At 44.7% G+C, this 17,520-nt stretch overlaps 1 protein-coding gene across 5 annotated transcripts in view; it reads left to right on the top strand.

Annotated features, from left to right (window-relative positions):
• The window catches only part of REEP1 (receptor accessory protein 1), a 109,164-nt gene that overhangs the window by 41,375 nt on the left and 50,269 nt on the right, over window positions 1–17,520 (top strand). For all 5 annotated transcript variants that reach the window (XR_006215862.1, XR_006215861.1, XM_042981906.1 and 2 more), the window contains exon 2: window positions 11,170–11,242. Coding sequence is in view for 3 of the 5 variants with exons in the window: in XM_042981906.1 (XP_042837840.1) it covers window positions 11,170–11,242 (73 nt within the window). In the remaining 2 variants the exon portion in view is untranslated. The remainder of the gene's footprint in view (window positions 1–11,169; window positions 11,243–17,520) is intronic.

Here is a 17,520-nt window from a genome sequence, read left to right as displayed (position 1 = left end):
TACCCGCCCACAAGTACAGCTCAAAGAGCCCCTCCCACTAATTCTCAGACTCTGTGAGTCCATTCCTCTCACGAAATACATTCCTTGTAGGGGGCTTCACAGGAAGTTCACTGGGAGGAGAAAACCATAACCCCTTTACCAGGGGACCCTCTGGCTGAGTGTCAGGTCTCAGGCTCTCAGACCCAGAGTGGGGGGAGGAGCATGAGCTGGGAGATGGTCATTGTAAAGAAATCTGTTCTTCCCTTCAAAACACACTCAGCAGGGTGCCTGAGTGGCTTAGCTGGTTAAGGAGTCCAACACTATTTGGGCTCCTGTCATTATCTTACAGTTTGTGAGTTCGAGCCCCGCATCAGGCTCTGTGATGATAATGCAGAGCCTGCTTGAGATTCTCTCTCTCCTTCTCTCTCTGCCCTTCCCCCTGCTCAAATGTACACACACTCTCTCTCAAAATAAACAAATAAACATTAAAAAAAAATACTCAGCAACACTCAACACAGGATTGTTATTAATCATCATTTGTATAATTACCTGTGTGCTGGCTGCCTTCCCTACCAGAGGACACAGGGCACATACTAAGAGCTCAACAGATATTTAATATTGAACGAAAAATATTTTATGTTTAGTAATTGGCATTTGAAGTTACTATTTCTACAGAAAGGAAGGGAATTAATATCTGTCATTCATCTATGGGGTTTCTGGTATGTTAAATCTTTACCTCCAGTCTCATTTAATCTGCATAGCAGCTGTTGAAAGTATTTTGGTTTGTACAATCAAGGACACTGGCTGAGAGTTGTTAAGAAATGTGCCCACAGTCCCATAGTAGTCAGTGATGGGAGCTGGATTCAGTCTCCGGTCTGATGCCAAAACTCAGCCTCTAGATTTCTTAAGAATAGAAATCTCTACAATTTAGGGGCACCTGCGTGGCTCAGTCAGTTGAGTGTCCGACTTCCACTCAGGTCATGATCTCTCGGTTCGTGAGTTCGAGCTCTTGCGTCAGGCTCTGTGCTGACAGCTCGGAGCCTGGAGCCTGCTTCAGATTCTGTGTCTCCCTCTTTCTGCCCCTTCGCTGCTCATGCTGTGTCTCTCTCTGTCTCTCGAGAATGAATAAACGTTAAAAAAAAATTAAAAAAAAAAAATCTCTACAAGTTAGACTTAAAAAATATCCAGACTGATACTTGAGCAGGATTTGAGCGGGTTGGATTGCAGAGTTTCAAGCTTAACAGCATGAATTGAAAATTTGCAGAATGTTTGTTCCGTTTTGTGCTTTTCTAAATTGGGTTTGGGAGTATTTCTGTAATCCAATCTGAATCATGCTTTTTATCGCACCAATTACAGACAGCTCTAAGTAAGCAATAAAAGCCCCCCTCTCTGCGCTAAGAGAGGCAGTGTGGGCTGGACAATGGTTGTGGACTTGGAGGCGGGAGGTCTGAGTTTGCATCTGGTTGGATGGGGAGAGCCTTTGGCAGACCCCTGAACCACTCTAAGCCTCAGGTTTTCATTGTTCCGTGGTTTTCCTTGTTTGATTTTCATGCACACCAGGAAAGTAACCCCAGTGACCTCAGACACTTGTGGTGTGGATCAAGTGAGCAAATAAGCAAATGAGATATTTGTGAGGGGCATAACCCCAGGAGGAGTTTTTTGTGTGTTAGTTCCAAATCTGGAGAGGAGGAGGGGGGGTGGAACACACTGGGAAAGAAAGACTGCAGAGAGAGGTCAGCAGAATCACATGCTGTGGTCCAAAAGATGTGGCTTGTTTGTGTTCTGATCTTGGCAGAGGTTGAGGGAGAGAACCTCGTTTGTGTGAAAAGTTTGTGCATTTGGAACCCTGTAAGTTATACTGTCACCTGTGTCAATAAATATATAATACAGTGCCAGGGTCGAATTGTCTTGGGCAAGAAATCAGGCGATATTCTCTCCCTCTTTCTCTCTCTCTCTGATCCTCATTCATTCATTCATTCATTCAGGGATCATGGCAGACTCTGAGCCATGCATTGCAGTCAAGTTAATAAAGCAACAAATCTTGGGCAGTGGAGTCAGATAGACCTGGGTTCGAGTCTGGCCTCCTCCCCTAACTAATGTTAAACTCAGTTACTTAATTTCCCTAAACCCCAGATTCCCCATCTGCAATACAAGGACAATGATAATAGTTGTCTCACAGGGTTATATAAAATTAAAGTAATAATGCTTATAATGAGGTTTGCACAGTTCTTGGCACATAATGGGCATTTAATAAATAAATAGTTGTTTATACATCTTAATCATATAACTGTCAAGGAGCCAAAATGCAAATGGGCCGGTTCTGCTGTTTTCATTGTTTCTCCTCTATCCTTTTAGAAGGTCACAGTGGGTAAGCAGAAGTAGAGGCCCAAGGGTTAGGATTCATGGCAACCATTTCCCAGGTGGTTCACTGTGCCGTTGGGAACCCAGAGCTGTGTGCCCAGCCTGAGCAACTCTGCCCAGGTAAGCTTCTGGATTACTGCTGTGAGGATGTTCCCTGCAGCAGCATGGTAAAGATCAGGCTGGCTCAGCTGTATTTAGAACCCAGGTCCATGGCGCATCTTTCAGGACTAGAGTATTAACAGGCCCTGGAGGTGCATTATGGTTTTTGCGAGTCCTTGTTTCATTACATATGGACCCTCTGCTGTCAGGAAGTTGTCTCAGAGCTTGGAGGCATCAGTTGGTTTTATCCATTTTTGGAGACACACACATACACTTACACTCACACTTAAGAGTGTGGATTCCTCCAAATGCTTTTTTTTATTTTTATTTTTATTTTTTTTAATTATTATTATTTTTTTCAAATGTTTTTTTTAAAGGTCGTGTTTATTGAGCTATAATTAGTAAAGGTCACTCTTTTTAGTGTGATTTTTCTTTTAATCTTGAGTTTGAATTCCAAGTTTAGATAAATGCAGTTTGTAACCACCACCACAATCAACATGCAGGATGGTTTCATCATTTCCCCAAATTCTTTCACTCTCCTTTGTAGTCAGTCCCTCCCACCCTTAGCCCCAACAACCACTGATCTATTTTTTTTTTTTTTGTCTCTATAAATTTCCCTTTTTCAGAATAGCATGTAAATGGAATCATACAGCATGTTGACTCTTTAGTCTGGCCTTTTCATATAATGTAATGCATTTGAGACTCCAAGTGCTTTTGATTGCAGAAGGATTAGCAGTTCTGAGATCAGTGTGGAAAATCAATAACATTCCTGTATGCCATTAGTAACCAAAAGAAAATCTAACTTAAAAATTCACAATACCACCTAAAATCCCTGAAGTACTTAGCAGTAAATAAAACAAAACATGTCCAAGATATTTATGGAAAAATTTATAACGTATCATGAAAAGACGTTGAAGAAAGCATGAGTAGATGGAAAGGATAATGTTCAAAAGGAGATACTCAGTTAACATAAAGATGGTGTTTCTTCCTGAGTAAACCTACAAGTTCAGTGCAATTCCAACCAAAATCCAAATTAAGTTTTTCATGGAACTTGAGAAGCTGTCAGGAAATTCATGTAGAAAAAAGCTGAGAATAGGCAAGACCATTTTAATAATATCAGAATTTATTATAAAGCTATGAGAATTAAGATACTGTGGTATAGGTGCATAGTTAGATGGTAGACCAGTAGAATGGAATAGAGAGCTGAAATACTACCTCTACACATTGGAAAACTTTATATGTGATGGATAGAACTCAAAACCAATGGGAAAGGATTCAGTAAATATTACTGGGACAATTGGAATCCATACAGAAAAGAATAAAATTGGATCCTGAACTTGCAGCATACATAAAGATAAATCCACATGAATTCAAACCTATAGTGAGGAAGCAAAAGTTAAACATATTTTGGGAAAAAATATGTGACCAGGATTTCCTTAGCAAGATACAAAAACAAACTATAAAAGATTGATATATTTGTCCATGTAAAATGTACTTATTTTTTAAAGAGACTTTTAAAAGAAATGCTTATTTTTGAGAGAGAGAGAGAGAGAGCAGGAGTGGGGGAGGAAAGAGAGAAGGGGGGGAGAGAGAACCCCAAGCAGGCTCCACACTGAGCCTGCTCAATCCCATGACTGTGAGATCATGACCTAAGCTGAAATCAAGAGTCTGATGCTTAACCGGCTGAGCCACCCAGGCATCCCTGTCCATGTAAAATTTAAAACTTCTACAACAGAAGGTACTACAAACAAAGTTAAAATAGTTTTTTATTGGAGAAAGGTGTTTGTAATGAACATGTTCAAGGAAGGATTTATACTCAGAATTCACAAAGAAGTCCTAAATATCAGTAAGAAAAACATAACCTAATGAGGATGTAAATAGGCCAGTTAAGCAGGCCAAGTGGCCAATAGGCATAAGAGGCTGCTCACCCTCACTTGTAATTGGGGAAATACAAATTAAAACAAGTTTGAGATACCATTTCACATCTATCAGACTGGCAAACAATTTTTTTAAGTTTGTTTGTTTGCTTATTTATTTTGAGAGAGAGAGCAGGTGCAGGGAAGGGGCCGAGAGAGAGGGAGAGAGAGGGAATCTCAAGCAGGCTCTACACTGTCAGTGCAGAGACCAACATGGGGCTCAAACCCACAAACCGCGAGATCATGACCTGAGCTGAAACCAAGAGTCAGGCACTTAATCGACTGAGCCACCCAGGCACCCCCAGACTGGCAAAAAGTTGTAAATCTATATCAGTTTGGCAAGAATGGCTAGCATGGGAAGTCTTCTCCACTGCAGGGAGGAGTTGAAACTGGCAGAACCTCTCTGGTGAGTGGATTTGCATTGTACGGTAGAAGGTGCTGTACCCCATGACTCACACTGCACAGGAGATGTGTATTAGAATGGTCATTACAGCCCTGTTTGAAATAGTAAAAAATTGGAAAGAACCTAAATATGCATAAATAAATGCATATTTATATAGAGATAAACAAATTGTGATATATTCACATGGTGAAATACCATTTGGTGGTTTCAAATGGTCTAGAAAGACATGTATCAACATAGATCAAATTTCAAAAACACAAAGTTGAATTTAAAAACTTATTTCACGGGCACCTGGGTGGCTCAGTAAGTTGAGCGTCTGACTCTTGATTTCTGCTCAGGTCATGATCCCAGAGTTGTGGGATTGAGCCCCTTGCTGAGCATGGACCATGCTTGAGATTATCTCTCTCTCCTGCCCCTATCCCCTGCTTGTGCTGTCTTTCTCTCTCTCAAAAATAAATAAATAACGTATTTCAGTGGGATACATGGGGTGTAATTCCATATATATAATGTTTAAGCAGTTATAATTTTTTTTTTGCATGACTTATGTAGTTAATAAAAACATAGTGAGAATGATAAACACCAAATTCAAGATAGTGGTTATTTTGGGGAGGGAGGGAATGGAATGCATCAGGAAAGAATATATAGGAAACTTCAAATATATGCCATGTCTTAAAGTTTTTTCGTATTAAGAATTATGGTATACTTACTCGAATGCCAATAGGAACTCAAAAACCAAGGAGCATCCTTCTATTAGCATAGACAGCAAAGTGGTCTTGGGGATTAATTCTCATAGAGAGTAATAAAAATTGATTCATAAGCTTTTAGGAAAAAACCTTCTGAGTAAAACTATTAGAAATTATTTATTTTTTATTTTATTAAGAACAGAAAGCACAAAATGTAATCAATGTAAAATTTAATAGCAGGGTACCTGGGTGGCTCAGTCGATTAAGCTGTGGACTTTGGCTCAGGTCATGATCACACAGTCAGTGAGTTTAAGCCCCGCATTGGGCTCTCTGCTGACAGCTCAGAGCCTGGAACCTGCTTCGGATTCTGTGTGTGTGTCTCTCTCTCAAAAGCTGAATAAACATTAAAAAGATTAAAAAAAAAATTTAATAGCCTTTTGATGTCCAAAAGAAAGTGTACCTTCATGATTTGGAAGACCTTTTGTGCAAATTCATTTTTTTGGATATGGGACACTGCTTTTAAAAATTATAAAATATCCACATATAAAAAGTGCATAGAATATATGTGTACATTTTCATATACATTTGTAATTACAAAGCAGAACTCTGCATAACTACTGTGCAGGTCTAGAAATTCAGCATTCCAGAAGCCTGTGTGTGGTATACTATTCCTTAAATTCAATTTGTTTTATCATAATATGAACAACCATACACTAGGCCTGTTATGTTTCTTATATTGAGAAATTAATTTTAGAAAAAAATGTCCTTAACATTGATTTTTAAATTTTCAACATAATTTGGGATTGGGAAATGTCAGTCCAACACTAGGATGTCTGAGAAGACTGTAGAAAATACCGTTTCGTGGTTTGCGGAAGTCTTGGCCAAGGTTAGCAACCGCCTGTCCCACAGCTTGTACTTGAGCACCAGGCCAGCAATTGCTCCCCTGCAGGCTCCCGGAATGGTAAGCACTCCTCCTTGGTAACTGTAACTGGCATCATAGTTACGGTTTATGCATGTGAGCAATACCTCTGTTCTCCTGGCCAGAGCTCCAGGAAGTTGATAAGTAGCTTCAGAGTTGTGTTTTCCCTGACAGTGACCGATGGGATAGGTATGTGGTCTTTGCCATTTTGGGTAGCCCCTTCCTATCTGAGCATCTGCTGTCTTGCCTGGGATGCTGGGCTTCCCCCCTTACCCCCCAATCTTGGCACACACACACACACACACAAAAACAAACGACAAAACAAAAATCAAACTCGGGCAGATTGTCCTTGATGACTGAGTGAAGAATCCATGGCCAAGGACTAGGAAACAGCACTCTAGACCAGGGTTTCTCCACTTTGGCACTTTGGACTCTTTGAGCTGGATCATTATTTGTTGGGGGGAGGGGTGTCCTTTGCATTGGAAGATATTTCGCAGCATCCCTGGCCTCCACCTGCTAGATGCCAGTAGCACTCTCTCAGTGTGACAACCAGAGTATTTCCAGACTGTCTGAGGAAACTAAATCACCTCTGGTGGGGAACCACTGCCTTGGAAGATGAGACTCATGGTCCCTTCTAGATACTACAGCTGTGGAAGTGGTGGGAGAGGCAGCCCTTGGATGAAGGCCCTTAACTTGGAGCAAGAGAAAGAATGCAAGGCCAAGATAGGAGAAATGAGTCAAGCAGATAAATAAATAGAGCCATTAAGTTAGGGGTAGGGGCTTCAGGGTAGCAGTAAATGACAGCAGCAACAAGAGAGGGTAGGTGCAGGGCCCTGAGGCTGTGGGGTGTGGCGTGAGGTTCTGTTCAGTAACAACAGGAACGAAGGTGTTAGCCAGAACCTGGGTCCTCTCCAGAGGGAGGCGCTGAAGCCCCCCACCTTCCCTCTGCTGGGGCCAGCCTTGAGTACCTGGAGCACTTTAAATCCTCCTAAGTATTTTACTGCTTTCCTCCTGACCTTGTGGGGAGAGTAACATGAATCTATCAAGTGGGTTAAGCTCCTTGGAGCAAGATCGCAATTCTTTTATCTTTATTCACTCAACAGACATTTATCAAGCACCCACTTGGGCAGGGGCTGCGCCAGGCAATAGGAACCCAACTAATCAGACCAGACCTGCATATTCTGGCTGGGGAGACAACTCAGCCAGGACAGGCAACCCGGGGAGAAGAAATAAGGCGGGCCCCATAGTCAGGCTTCCCAGGTCCACATCCCACCTCTGCTTCTGGCTGTTCTGTCTCCTTAGGTCTCAGTGTCCTTGTCTGTAAAATGGAGAATTCTTGACCCGAATGGGTGTTCAGAGGATGAAGTGAGAGAATGTGTACAGCCTGTAGAGCAGTGCCTGGCATTAGTGAGCACTCAGCAATATTAATATCATTATCAACATTGATTTACTATGTTTATTATTATTTATTATATTGATTTGTTATTGTTATTATTATACTACAGCATAAAAGGCTGTAATAGAGTGCCAAGAACGTTCTGAGAGGCAAGTGACCAAAGGTACACAGAAGTGGCTTTTTTGAGATGGGTCTTAAAGGATTAGTCGGACTTTATCAGGAAAAAAGAAGTTGGGGAGTTGTGGAAAGGTCACGCACTGAGATGCGGGCAGGAAGTCACAGATTGGGAGCAAGTGAGCATGGCTTATAGGGTAGAGCTGCTGGCTGTGACATCCGGAGGCTGAGGCTGGGAAGGAAGGTGGGGGGCGGGGGGAGTGTTGCGCTGGAGAAGGGACTTGATCTGAATGGACATTAAGTGCCAAAACCCTTTGGCTTGGATCTGCTTCATTTGTCATTTCTTTTCTCCAGAAGAGATTTGGGAGAAGTTGCCATTTTTTAAATAATTTTTAAAAATTTATTTATTTTGGGGTGGGGGACAAGTGGGGGGACAGGCAGAGAGAGAGGGAGAGAGAATCCCAAGCACTGTCAGCGCGGAGCCCAACGCAGGGCTCGAACTCACGAACCGTGACATCATGACCTCAGCTACAATTCAGAGTTAGATGCTTAACTGACTGAGCCACCCAGGCACCCCAGAACTTGCCGTTTTAATCTCATTCTTCTTTCCTGAGCAGTGAAGAGCTAGGTGTTTCCCACTACCTGCTGGCATAATTGAAGCTTTGGAGGCTGGAAAACAAATTTGTCTTGTGGTCCCTGTGCCGTCAAACATGGGGTGGGGTAGCACGCAGGGGAACACTGGCCACCATGTCACAGCAGGGGTCCAGCAGATGGAGCACAGCCTCTCTTGTCTGGGTGCCCTTGAGGCTTTCCAGTTTTGTGACCACTCAGATGGTGTCAGTGTCTCCACTCTACTTGCTGGGGTTCACAGAGGAACAAATCAATAAGCTGGCCCTGGGTCATGATGTGTTTTCCACCTCTCTCATTTCTGAAGCTCACATGCTGCCTCAAGGCAGGGGCTGGAAGCCATCCTGGCAGACGTGGCTAATAACCAGGGCATCTGTGCCAAAGGAGCGGTGTGTTTATTTCTCCGGAACCTGTGGCACTGTGCCTGAGGCTTTGCTGAATCAGCCTGGTGCCGTCTGGCTTCCCCGCTGGATGCTGAGACCTCAGTCCCAAGGTCACAATTGTGCCCTGGATGGCTCTGGCTTTCACTTCCCCACTCTTGAAACTTCACACAGTGAATGGGTACTTATTGAGCACCTGCCAGGCCCCGGGTTGGGGGGGGGGGGTGCATTATGAATGAGACAGATACCATCCTGGGCTTTGGAAAACATATAGTCTTTTAGGAGAGACAGACATTGAAGAAACCATTACGGGTGGTTTGGATAAGGGGAAAGGCCTCACAAGAAACTAAGACTCCCTGACATCTGAGGATGCTTGGGAGGAGTGGGTGGGGAGACCTCCCTCACCAAGCTGGCTCGTTATTCAGCCCAGTGGACTCCCACAAGAGATATCCCCCTTGGCCTGCCCAGTGCCTTTGAAACTGTTGCCTTCTTTCTCTTTCTTAAAATTCCTTTGCTGCCTCCCCCAGTCCTTCATTCTCCCCTTCCTTTCAGACTACTCTGTTGTCCCCTTTGCTGGCTTCTCTTGCTCCCCACACATAATTCTGGCCTTCCCAAAGGATGGCCTGGCTCTCCAAAGCAGTAGGCAGTGGTGGTTAGAAGCCAGGCTTGGAGGAGGCCAACCTGGCTGGGTCCTAGCCCCTGATTTACTTCTTATGGTCCCACAACCTTAGAGAAGCAAGTGACTGCCTACTCCATGTGTTGGTATCCTGTCTGTAAAAGAGGTTTTGTTTTTTGTTTTTTGCTTTTTAATCAAGGCAGTCTGAGGCCTGAGGTAATGCGTATAAAGCACTTAGTGCAAGGCCTATATGAGTCAAGGTTACAAAGCCCTTTCTCTTTCAGCATCAGAAATGGACTCCGTTCCACTCACTTTCCATTTTTCCCCGGAAACCTGATGAATGTGAAATGTGAAGGTGTTACCTGGCTACAGAGCTTTTAGTAAAATTGACCCCTGCTTGGTACATTGAATCTGGACTGGAATTTCTCTGTATGGCCTCTAAATACCTGATGAGGAAGCCATGGCTTTGGGCTTCCTGAGTGTGGTGTCTCCTTGCAGGGACCCTAGAGGCTCTCTATCTGTGGGGTTGTTAGAGGAGATGTTGGCTCATGTGGGGTCTGGGACCAGAGTGCCTCTGTTCCCAATCAGCTTACACCTGAATTGACACTTGGAGGTGTCTCGATACCCATTGAGAGCCATTGAGGTGCTGAGAACACATTGTGGAATGAAACAGATTCATTCTGTGGTCTGCAGGCACTTAGAGTTCGGGAGATGTTGTCCATCAAAGTGTCACAGATAGTAGTAAAAGAACATTTTGATGTTGTGTACCTCATGTAGTAGGAGATTTGACCTAGTCGGTAAAGTTGGGGATATCTTCCGTGAGGAAGTCATGATAGAGCCAGGATGTGATAGATGAACAGGCATTAACAAGCAAAGAAGGGAAAGGGAAGATTCCAGAAAGCGAGAACAGCACAGTCAGAGGCTTTGAGAGGGGATGCTGCAAGGTGGTGGAGCTATGCCATGCAGGTCCTTAGGGGCAGGGGTGAGAGGGTGAGAGTCAAATTATTCAATGACCCCCTGCAGCCCTGGGCAGGGATCAGTGGGAGCTGATACCCAAGCGGTTGTGCTGGTCTCACTTTTCCTTCCTCTTATTAAGAGCAGTGAGAAGCAGGATAATGCAGGGTGGGGATGTGTGTATTGGGAAAGAGGGGTTGGCTTGATTGGATTTACGATTTGAAAAGCTGATTCTGGCTGCAGGATGTGGGAATCAAGCGTGAGGGGAGTGAAATTTGAAGGAACTTTAAGTGAAAAGTTTATTTTAGAGGAGGAAGCCCAAGGTATGGGTGGGCTTTATAGAGCAGCAGTGGGGATTAGCAGGAGAGGAGAGTTTGACCTTTAATTTCAGGGGTCATGGCTGCTCAACTTGGCTTCCCACACCCACTCTCACCCCCGGTTTTGGCTTCCATGACCCTGGATCACTCTTTCATGTTGCCAAATCACAGACTCAAGGAAGGTGGATGTGCCACTGAAATAGAAGACAGAGGTTCCAAGCACATCCCAGCTAGGGGAGGAAACCTGTAGGGCATTCACAAAACTAGATCAAGCCTCTCAGCAGCATTTTCTGGAGCATGGAGAAGTGTTTTTGGCATTGTAGACAGACCTTTTCCATCAAATAGGATGAATGAAAATGACATTTCTCTTTTCTCTCTCTCTCTCTCTCTCTGTCTTCCCTCCAGGCTTATATTTGGCACCCTTTACCCTGCGTATTATTCCTACAAGGCTGTGAAATCAAAGGACATTAAAGAATATGTAAGTAGCTCTTATTGGTGGGGGCCTGATGGTTGCGGGGAAGCTGGATGTGAAGTGTTGAGAGAAGCAGGATGCCCTATGCCCTCCTTGGTGCAGGTGCTGAGAAGGGAATCCAGAATACTTAGAGGTTGGAGGACCATATTACTGCTGGGTGGCACCATCACAGCTCTAGATGTGCGGGGCACCTCTAGGCAGGAGAATCATCAGACTGCCCCTGCTCGACAAAGACCTACATGGGGTGGGTGATGAGGAAAGGGTACCCCATCCCATGGTAGCACAGAAACCCAGGTCAAAGTACAAAGCATGTGGATTTGGGCATCAGGAGTCTGAAGTCAAGTTCTGGCTCTGTCATTTGATTGATGCAATGCTGGACAGGAAACCTAACTTCCAAGAGCCTTGGATCCTAATCTGAGGGGTGGATATCAACAATCCCGGCCCCTAGCATTGCGAGGGACAAAGGGTCTTTGTTCTCCCTCTTTTACTCAGCTGTCATTTTAGAAGTTTGGCACAGGTAAAGGAATAAAGCATATTTGAAAGTCACTTTCTTTCTCAGATTTTCCAGGGTGCGTTTATGATGAAATCAGCCACCTCCAGATCAACTGCTACCAGAACTTCCCCCCCACCCCCGCCCCGTTCCCTCAGTTTCCCAGAACTGCTGGCCTGGGCTTGCATCTGCTATGAAGCAGGGGGTCTAGATAGGGGTGTGTTCTCTGGAGACTGGGTCCCTGGTATATTCGAGGGAATCTCGGAGTGTGAACTATAAATAGGTGTCAGGTTGCAAGCACAGAGCCTCATGATTCGAGATTGGCTTGGCACAGGGGTAAAACACAAGGCAGCCTTTCCAAGAGAGAGCCTTGTCTCTCTCTTCCTTTCAGCCTGGGGTGCGGGAAAGCTGAGCCCGGTAAGGAGGCGTAATCGGGGCCACCGTGGTGCGGGGTCTGATCCTCTACTTTGCAGGGGCAGAAACTCAATTCTGTCAACTCATCTGGGGGAAGCTCAGACGCCGGTAAATTGTTTTGCTCTGACCAAACTCACAGGAGCCTGGTTTATGACTAAAATGGCAATTCATTAATTTGGAGTGAAAAATATCACTGACGAGCTGAGCAGCTGTTTGCGTTGGCTGGCGAGCACGAGCTTTTCCCAGGAGGGAAAACCTGAGAGTTAAGATTAGAAAGTTTCTTGGTAAAAATGGCATCGAGACAGAGGAGCCGCGTGGTATTAGGAGAGACCCGTCTGCTTTCCCTGCACTTGTTCACACGCACTCACACTCTCACTCCCTCTCACTTGCTCTCACATGTGCTCTCACTCTCACACTCACACACACTTACATGCTCCCCAACATGTTCTCGCGTTCTCATGTGCTCTCACATACACTCATGTGCTCTCACACATGTTCTCTCACTCTCACACACCCACACACACCCCTCACACCCCACACTCTCACATGCACTCTCACACACATTCACACTCACCATTACACTCACCTCTTTTCCTCCTTTTGACCACCAAGCCCATTTATCCAAGAAAGAAACCTGGAATTGCTTCCAACTTCCGCCTCCCCCTCACCACCCAGCCCTGTACACACACCTGGTTCGAGACAGCATCCCTCGTCCCTGCCCCCCTAATGATCCTTCAACCAGGCCTCTCCTCCTGTGCTGCCACTCTCTTAAATGCACTTCTCTTCGTGTTTTCCCTGGCGTGTTACAGTAGCCCACTGTATTAGTTTTTTATTGCCACTGTAACAAATTACCGGAATGCAAGGCCCTAGAACAACACAAAGGTGTTGTCTCCCAGTGCTAGAAGTCCGAAGTGTCATGGGTCTCACTGTGTTCAAATCAAGCAGAGCTATCTTCCCTCTGGAGACTTTTTTTTTTTTAACATTTTTATTTTTATTTTTGAGACAGGGAGAGACAGAGCATGAACAGGGGAGGGTCAGAGAGAGAGAGGGAGACACAGAATCTGAAACAGGCTCCAGGCTCTGAGCTGTCAGCACAGAGCCCGACGCAGGGCTCGAACTCACGGACCGCAAGATCATGACCTGAGCCGAAGTCAGCCGCTTAACCGACTGAGCCACCCAGGCGCCGCAGGAGACTTTAGGGGAGAGTCCATTTCCTCGTCTGTCCCAGTTCCTAGAGGCCAGCCGTGTCCCTTGGCTCGTGCCCCTTCCTCCATCTTCAGAGCCAGCGAGTAGCATCTCTGACCATTCTTCCATAGTCACATCTCACTGAGATGACAGCCAAGCTCACGTCACAGGAAGGCTCTGGTGAGGAATCTGCTGCCAATGTCACCACCAGGGACACTGGCTGCCAGCTATCTGTGCCTTGGGAACATTCCCTGAAGATTCAAAAATCCTAAATGCAAGTGTTTGATTTTTTTTCCTAAGCCTATATAACAGGCCTTGCCTCCCACAAACATCCTCGTACTGGGAGACTTTCACCAAATTAGAAGGCATTGGATGTTGGTAGAAAAAAACAAATATACATCTCCATGTCAGTTACCTCTTTGGCTGATCAACACCCACATTCACTCCTTTGCCCATATTTTGGCTTTAAAAAAAACTTTCCAACAAGAATGCTATATAATTTATGTCCTTGGCAAATCCAGATTTTATTTATTTTTTTTTTTACCTGAGTCCAGCACCAGATCCAGTATTTCTGGCAAAGCCTTCTCCTCAGACTCTGACCTTAATGTGCAGAACTCTAAAAATTAAATTAGCAAGTGAACCATCATTGACGTACCCCATATACTATATGAGGGAGAGAAAGAGAATGCATAAGAATAAAACTAGTTAAAATATTTAAGTCTATACATAACACAGAAAGGAAGAAAATATGGATAGAAGCTATCGTCCTTAGTCATGTAAGTAGTCATGAGTTCATAGGTGATATTATGTATTCTGCTAAAAGATAATTTTTTAAAGGCAAACTCATGACTCTTGTACAAAAATAAAGTTGACACACATTGAAAGTTTTACTTAACTTATTAATTAATAAGGGAACCAGTAAGGTGTTACAAAAATAAAAACAATTCAAAGGAGATGCCAAAGAACAGAAGTTATATAAGCAGGCAGGAATGATTAAATGAATTTGTTAATAGATATTCAGCTGACTTTGGGGGAGTGTGGGGAGATCAGTTGTACCTCTATGGACAAAATTATTTGCGTTGTAGTCAGTTTTCTATAACTTACAATGTTTTAAATTAAAAAACAATTTTTATGTTTATTTATTTTTGAGAGAGAGACAGGGCATGAGCGGGGGAGGGGCAGAGAGAGGGAGACACAGAATCTGAAACAGGTTCCAGGCTCTGAGCTGTCAGCACAGAGCCCGACACAGGGCTCAAACCCACTAATTGTGAGATCATGACCTGAGCTGAAGTCAGACACTTAACAGACTGAGGCACCCAGGCGCCCCTACAACATTTAAAAATAGCTCAAAGATACTGAAAAACAAGACATGTAGAATCAACATAATTCAGAAGGGGGCTCTGGACAGCATCTAGCATTCTACAGGGTACCCATTCCAAAATCTTTCACCATTTTTCCTATTACTTCCTTTTTCTACCATTTAATCCATGTTCCCTTTGTCTTCAGTTAGAGCATTAGTGAGTGGGGTTCCTTATCCAGGGTGTGGCCTAAATCTTCATTCTTAGGGAATCTGAGGCCTTAGTAATCTTGCCTCTGTAAGGCCGTGGTAATGATCCACTGACTTTTACCTCTGAACAAGGCTGTACTCGCTTATATGAATGATCACACTCAGATTCCCCCCCAAGGTTCCTTAACTTCCATGCACCCTCCTTCCTGCCATGTTGTTTAGCGGCAACTCTGGTTCCCCTTGATAATCAGAATCAGTCACCCATGAAAGCCCATGAGTTGCTTTACTGTCTATTTCCTAGGGACATCGCAGTCCTGAAATGGCCAGGTAACAGTATAGTTTCTGCTTTCACTTCATTGGAAGCATTTGGTATCCCCAATGAAAGCATTCATCCCTCAGGTACCGTTAAGTATTAAAAAGCAGAACTCAGGGGCGCCTGGGTGGCTCAGTCGGTTGAGCGTCTGACTTCAGCTCAGGTCATGATCTCTCAGTCCGTGAGTTCGAGCCCCGCATCGGGCTCTGTGCTGAGGCTCAGAGCCTATGCTCAGAGCCTGGAGCCTGCTTCAGATTCTGTGTCTCCCTCTCTCTCTGACCCTCCCCCATTCATGCTCTGTCTCTCTCTGTCTCAAAAATAAATAAACATTTAAAAAAAATTTAAAAGAAAAGCAGAACTCAGAGGTTTGAGGGCAAAAAGAAAAATGTGAATCCGTTAGACCAGTGATTCTCAAACTTCAGTGTGCATATGGAACGAACAGAGGGTTTTACTAAAATGCAGACGCTGATCCATTAGGTCTGGGGTGTGTCCTGAGATTCTGCATCTCTAATAAGTTCCTAGGTGGTTCCAGTGGTCCTGGTCCATGAGCCACAAATTGAGTTGCAAGGAGCTGGCAAAAGGCCCAATCATAAGAAACACCACTCCCATTTCCTTGGTCCCTGAACCTTTAGATTCTGGCTCAGCTGGGGAAGCCTGTGTTGGTTACCGGTTCATGGAAGAAACTGCATCTTCCTGGGCAGTGCATCAACCACACAGAATGCTCACTGTTCCCACCTGGTTCTCTTCCTGAACTCTCCCAAAGCTGTTGCAACACAATTTAAGGCCAGCTGCCTCAGGGCAATGGAGGCAGAGAGAGGGGTGGGGGGGGGCATGGTAAGATCAGAGACTTCCAAAAGCATCACCCTATTAACAGTCTTGGATTTCTTTTGCTATAAAAGAAGGCTCTTGATTAGAAAGAGTGTGGGGTGGCACGCATCAAAATGAAAAGGACACTGAGTCCACAGCTTACTCTGTGGCTGCCAGAAACATGGGGGGGGGGGGGGCGGGCGGGGAAGCAAGTCCACATGCAGAATAAATGAATGTTCCAGAAAAGACTCTCCTACTTTTTCTGTAAGGGAAGATGTCTGGTATGATGAGCCTGCTCCCAGGAGTCTGGCTGAGGCCATGAGATAGGGTACCATCATAGAGGTTTTTGCTGCTGCTGGCAGCTTGGTCTCTGAGCAGTGGTTGTGGTCAGGTCGGCCTTGGTGAGAGGGATTCCACATCGCTAAGCCCATCTGCTACCTCTGTCACTTCCCCATGGCCACTGGTTTATGAGCACATTGAACATGCCCTATCACCCTGAGGAAAGTGTCTTGCTGACATCCACAGGGCTTGTCATCTATCCTCTTGATTACCAAAAGCATCCTCTGCCATGGGGACCTTTTGGTGAGCATGAGCAAGAACCACAAATATCTAAATTCCGTGGGCCGATTCACATCATTCCTAAACCACTTCAACACCAGTCGCTCAATCTTGTTCCTTCCGGGTACCTTACTATTTAGTCGATGCTTATCTGGTGTTTTAAAATGTACCTGGGATTTGTTGGGGCACCTGGATGGCTCAGTCGGATAAGCATCCGACTTCCGCTCAGGTCATGATCTTGAGGTCTGTGAGTTCGAGCCCCATGTCAGGCTCTGCTAACAGCCTGCTAACAGCTAATAGTGAATTCTGTGACTCCTTCTCTCTCTGCCCCTCCCCTGCTCATGCTCTGTCTCTCTCTGTCTCAAAAATAAATAAAGATTTTTTAAAAAATTAAAAAAATAATAAAAAAATAAAATGTACCTGGGATTTGTTTTCATCGGGTTAGGTAAGGCATGCAGACATAGAAGTGACTGTCATGAAGGAAGAAGTTCTTACCATTTCCCGGAAGTAGGAGGCCCAGCGTGCCATGGAGGGCCACATGGGGGAACACCAGGGTCTGTCAGGAGTCAGAGGGAGCCACACTCTTTATTTTGGTGTCTTTGGGGAAGCCAAGGCTAAGCAGTGTAAGCAGGTTTAGGATTGGCTAGTTTGAGTAATTTCAGTGGGTTCTGGAGTGATTAGGGCTGGGGAATATTGGCTCAATCTGTGAGAGCTCTGTGAAAGAGGGAGTTTGGAGTATGGGGTCTGGACTGGTCAGTTTGCATATGAAAGATGTGCTCCAGGGCAAGTCCTTTGCTATCTCTAAGTCTTGGCTAGTGCTGGGAGGGGTGGTCTTTCCCCAGCCAGTGAAACTTCAGATGCCAGAGAATCAGGAATACAGAAAATAAGAAAATACAGTTAATATACCTGGTGGCAGTGTAAAGGCATCACCTCAGGACATTTCTCCTTTCAGGCTAAGTGCACTATTCAAAGTTCTGCCTGCAGGGGACTGTCACTTTTGCTACTCTCTC

Source organism: Panthera tigris, chromosome A3, assembly GCF_018350195.1.
Source record: "Panthera tigris isolate Pti1 chromosome A3, P.tigris_Pti1_mat1.1, whole genome shotgun sequence".
NCBI classification, from domain to species: Eukaryota; Metazoa; Chordata; class Mammalia; order Carnivora; family Felidae; genus Panthera; species Panthera tigris.
Note: the sequence above shows the minus strand (reverse complement) of the source record. Positions and strands in the feature narration are given on the sequence as shown.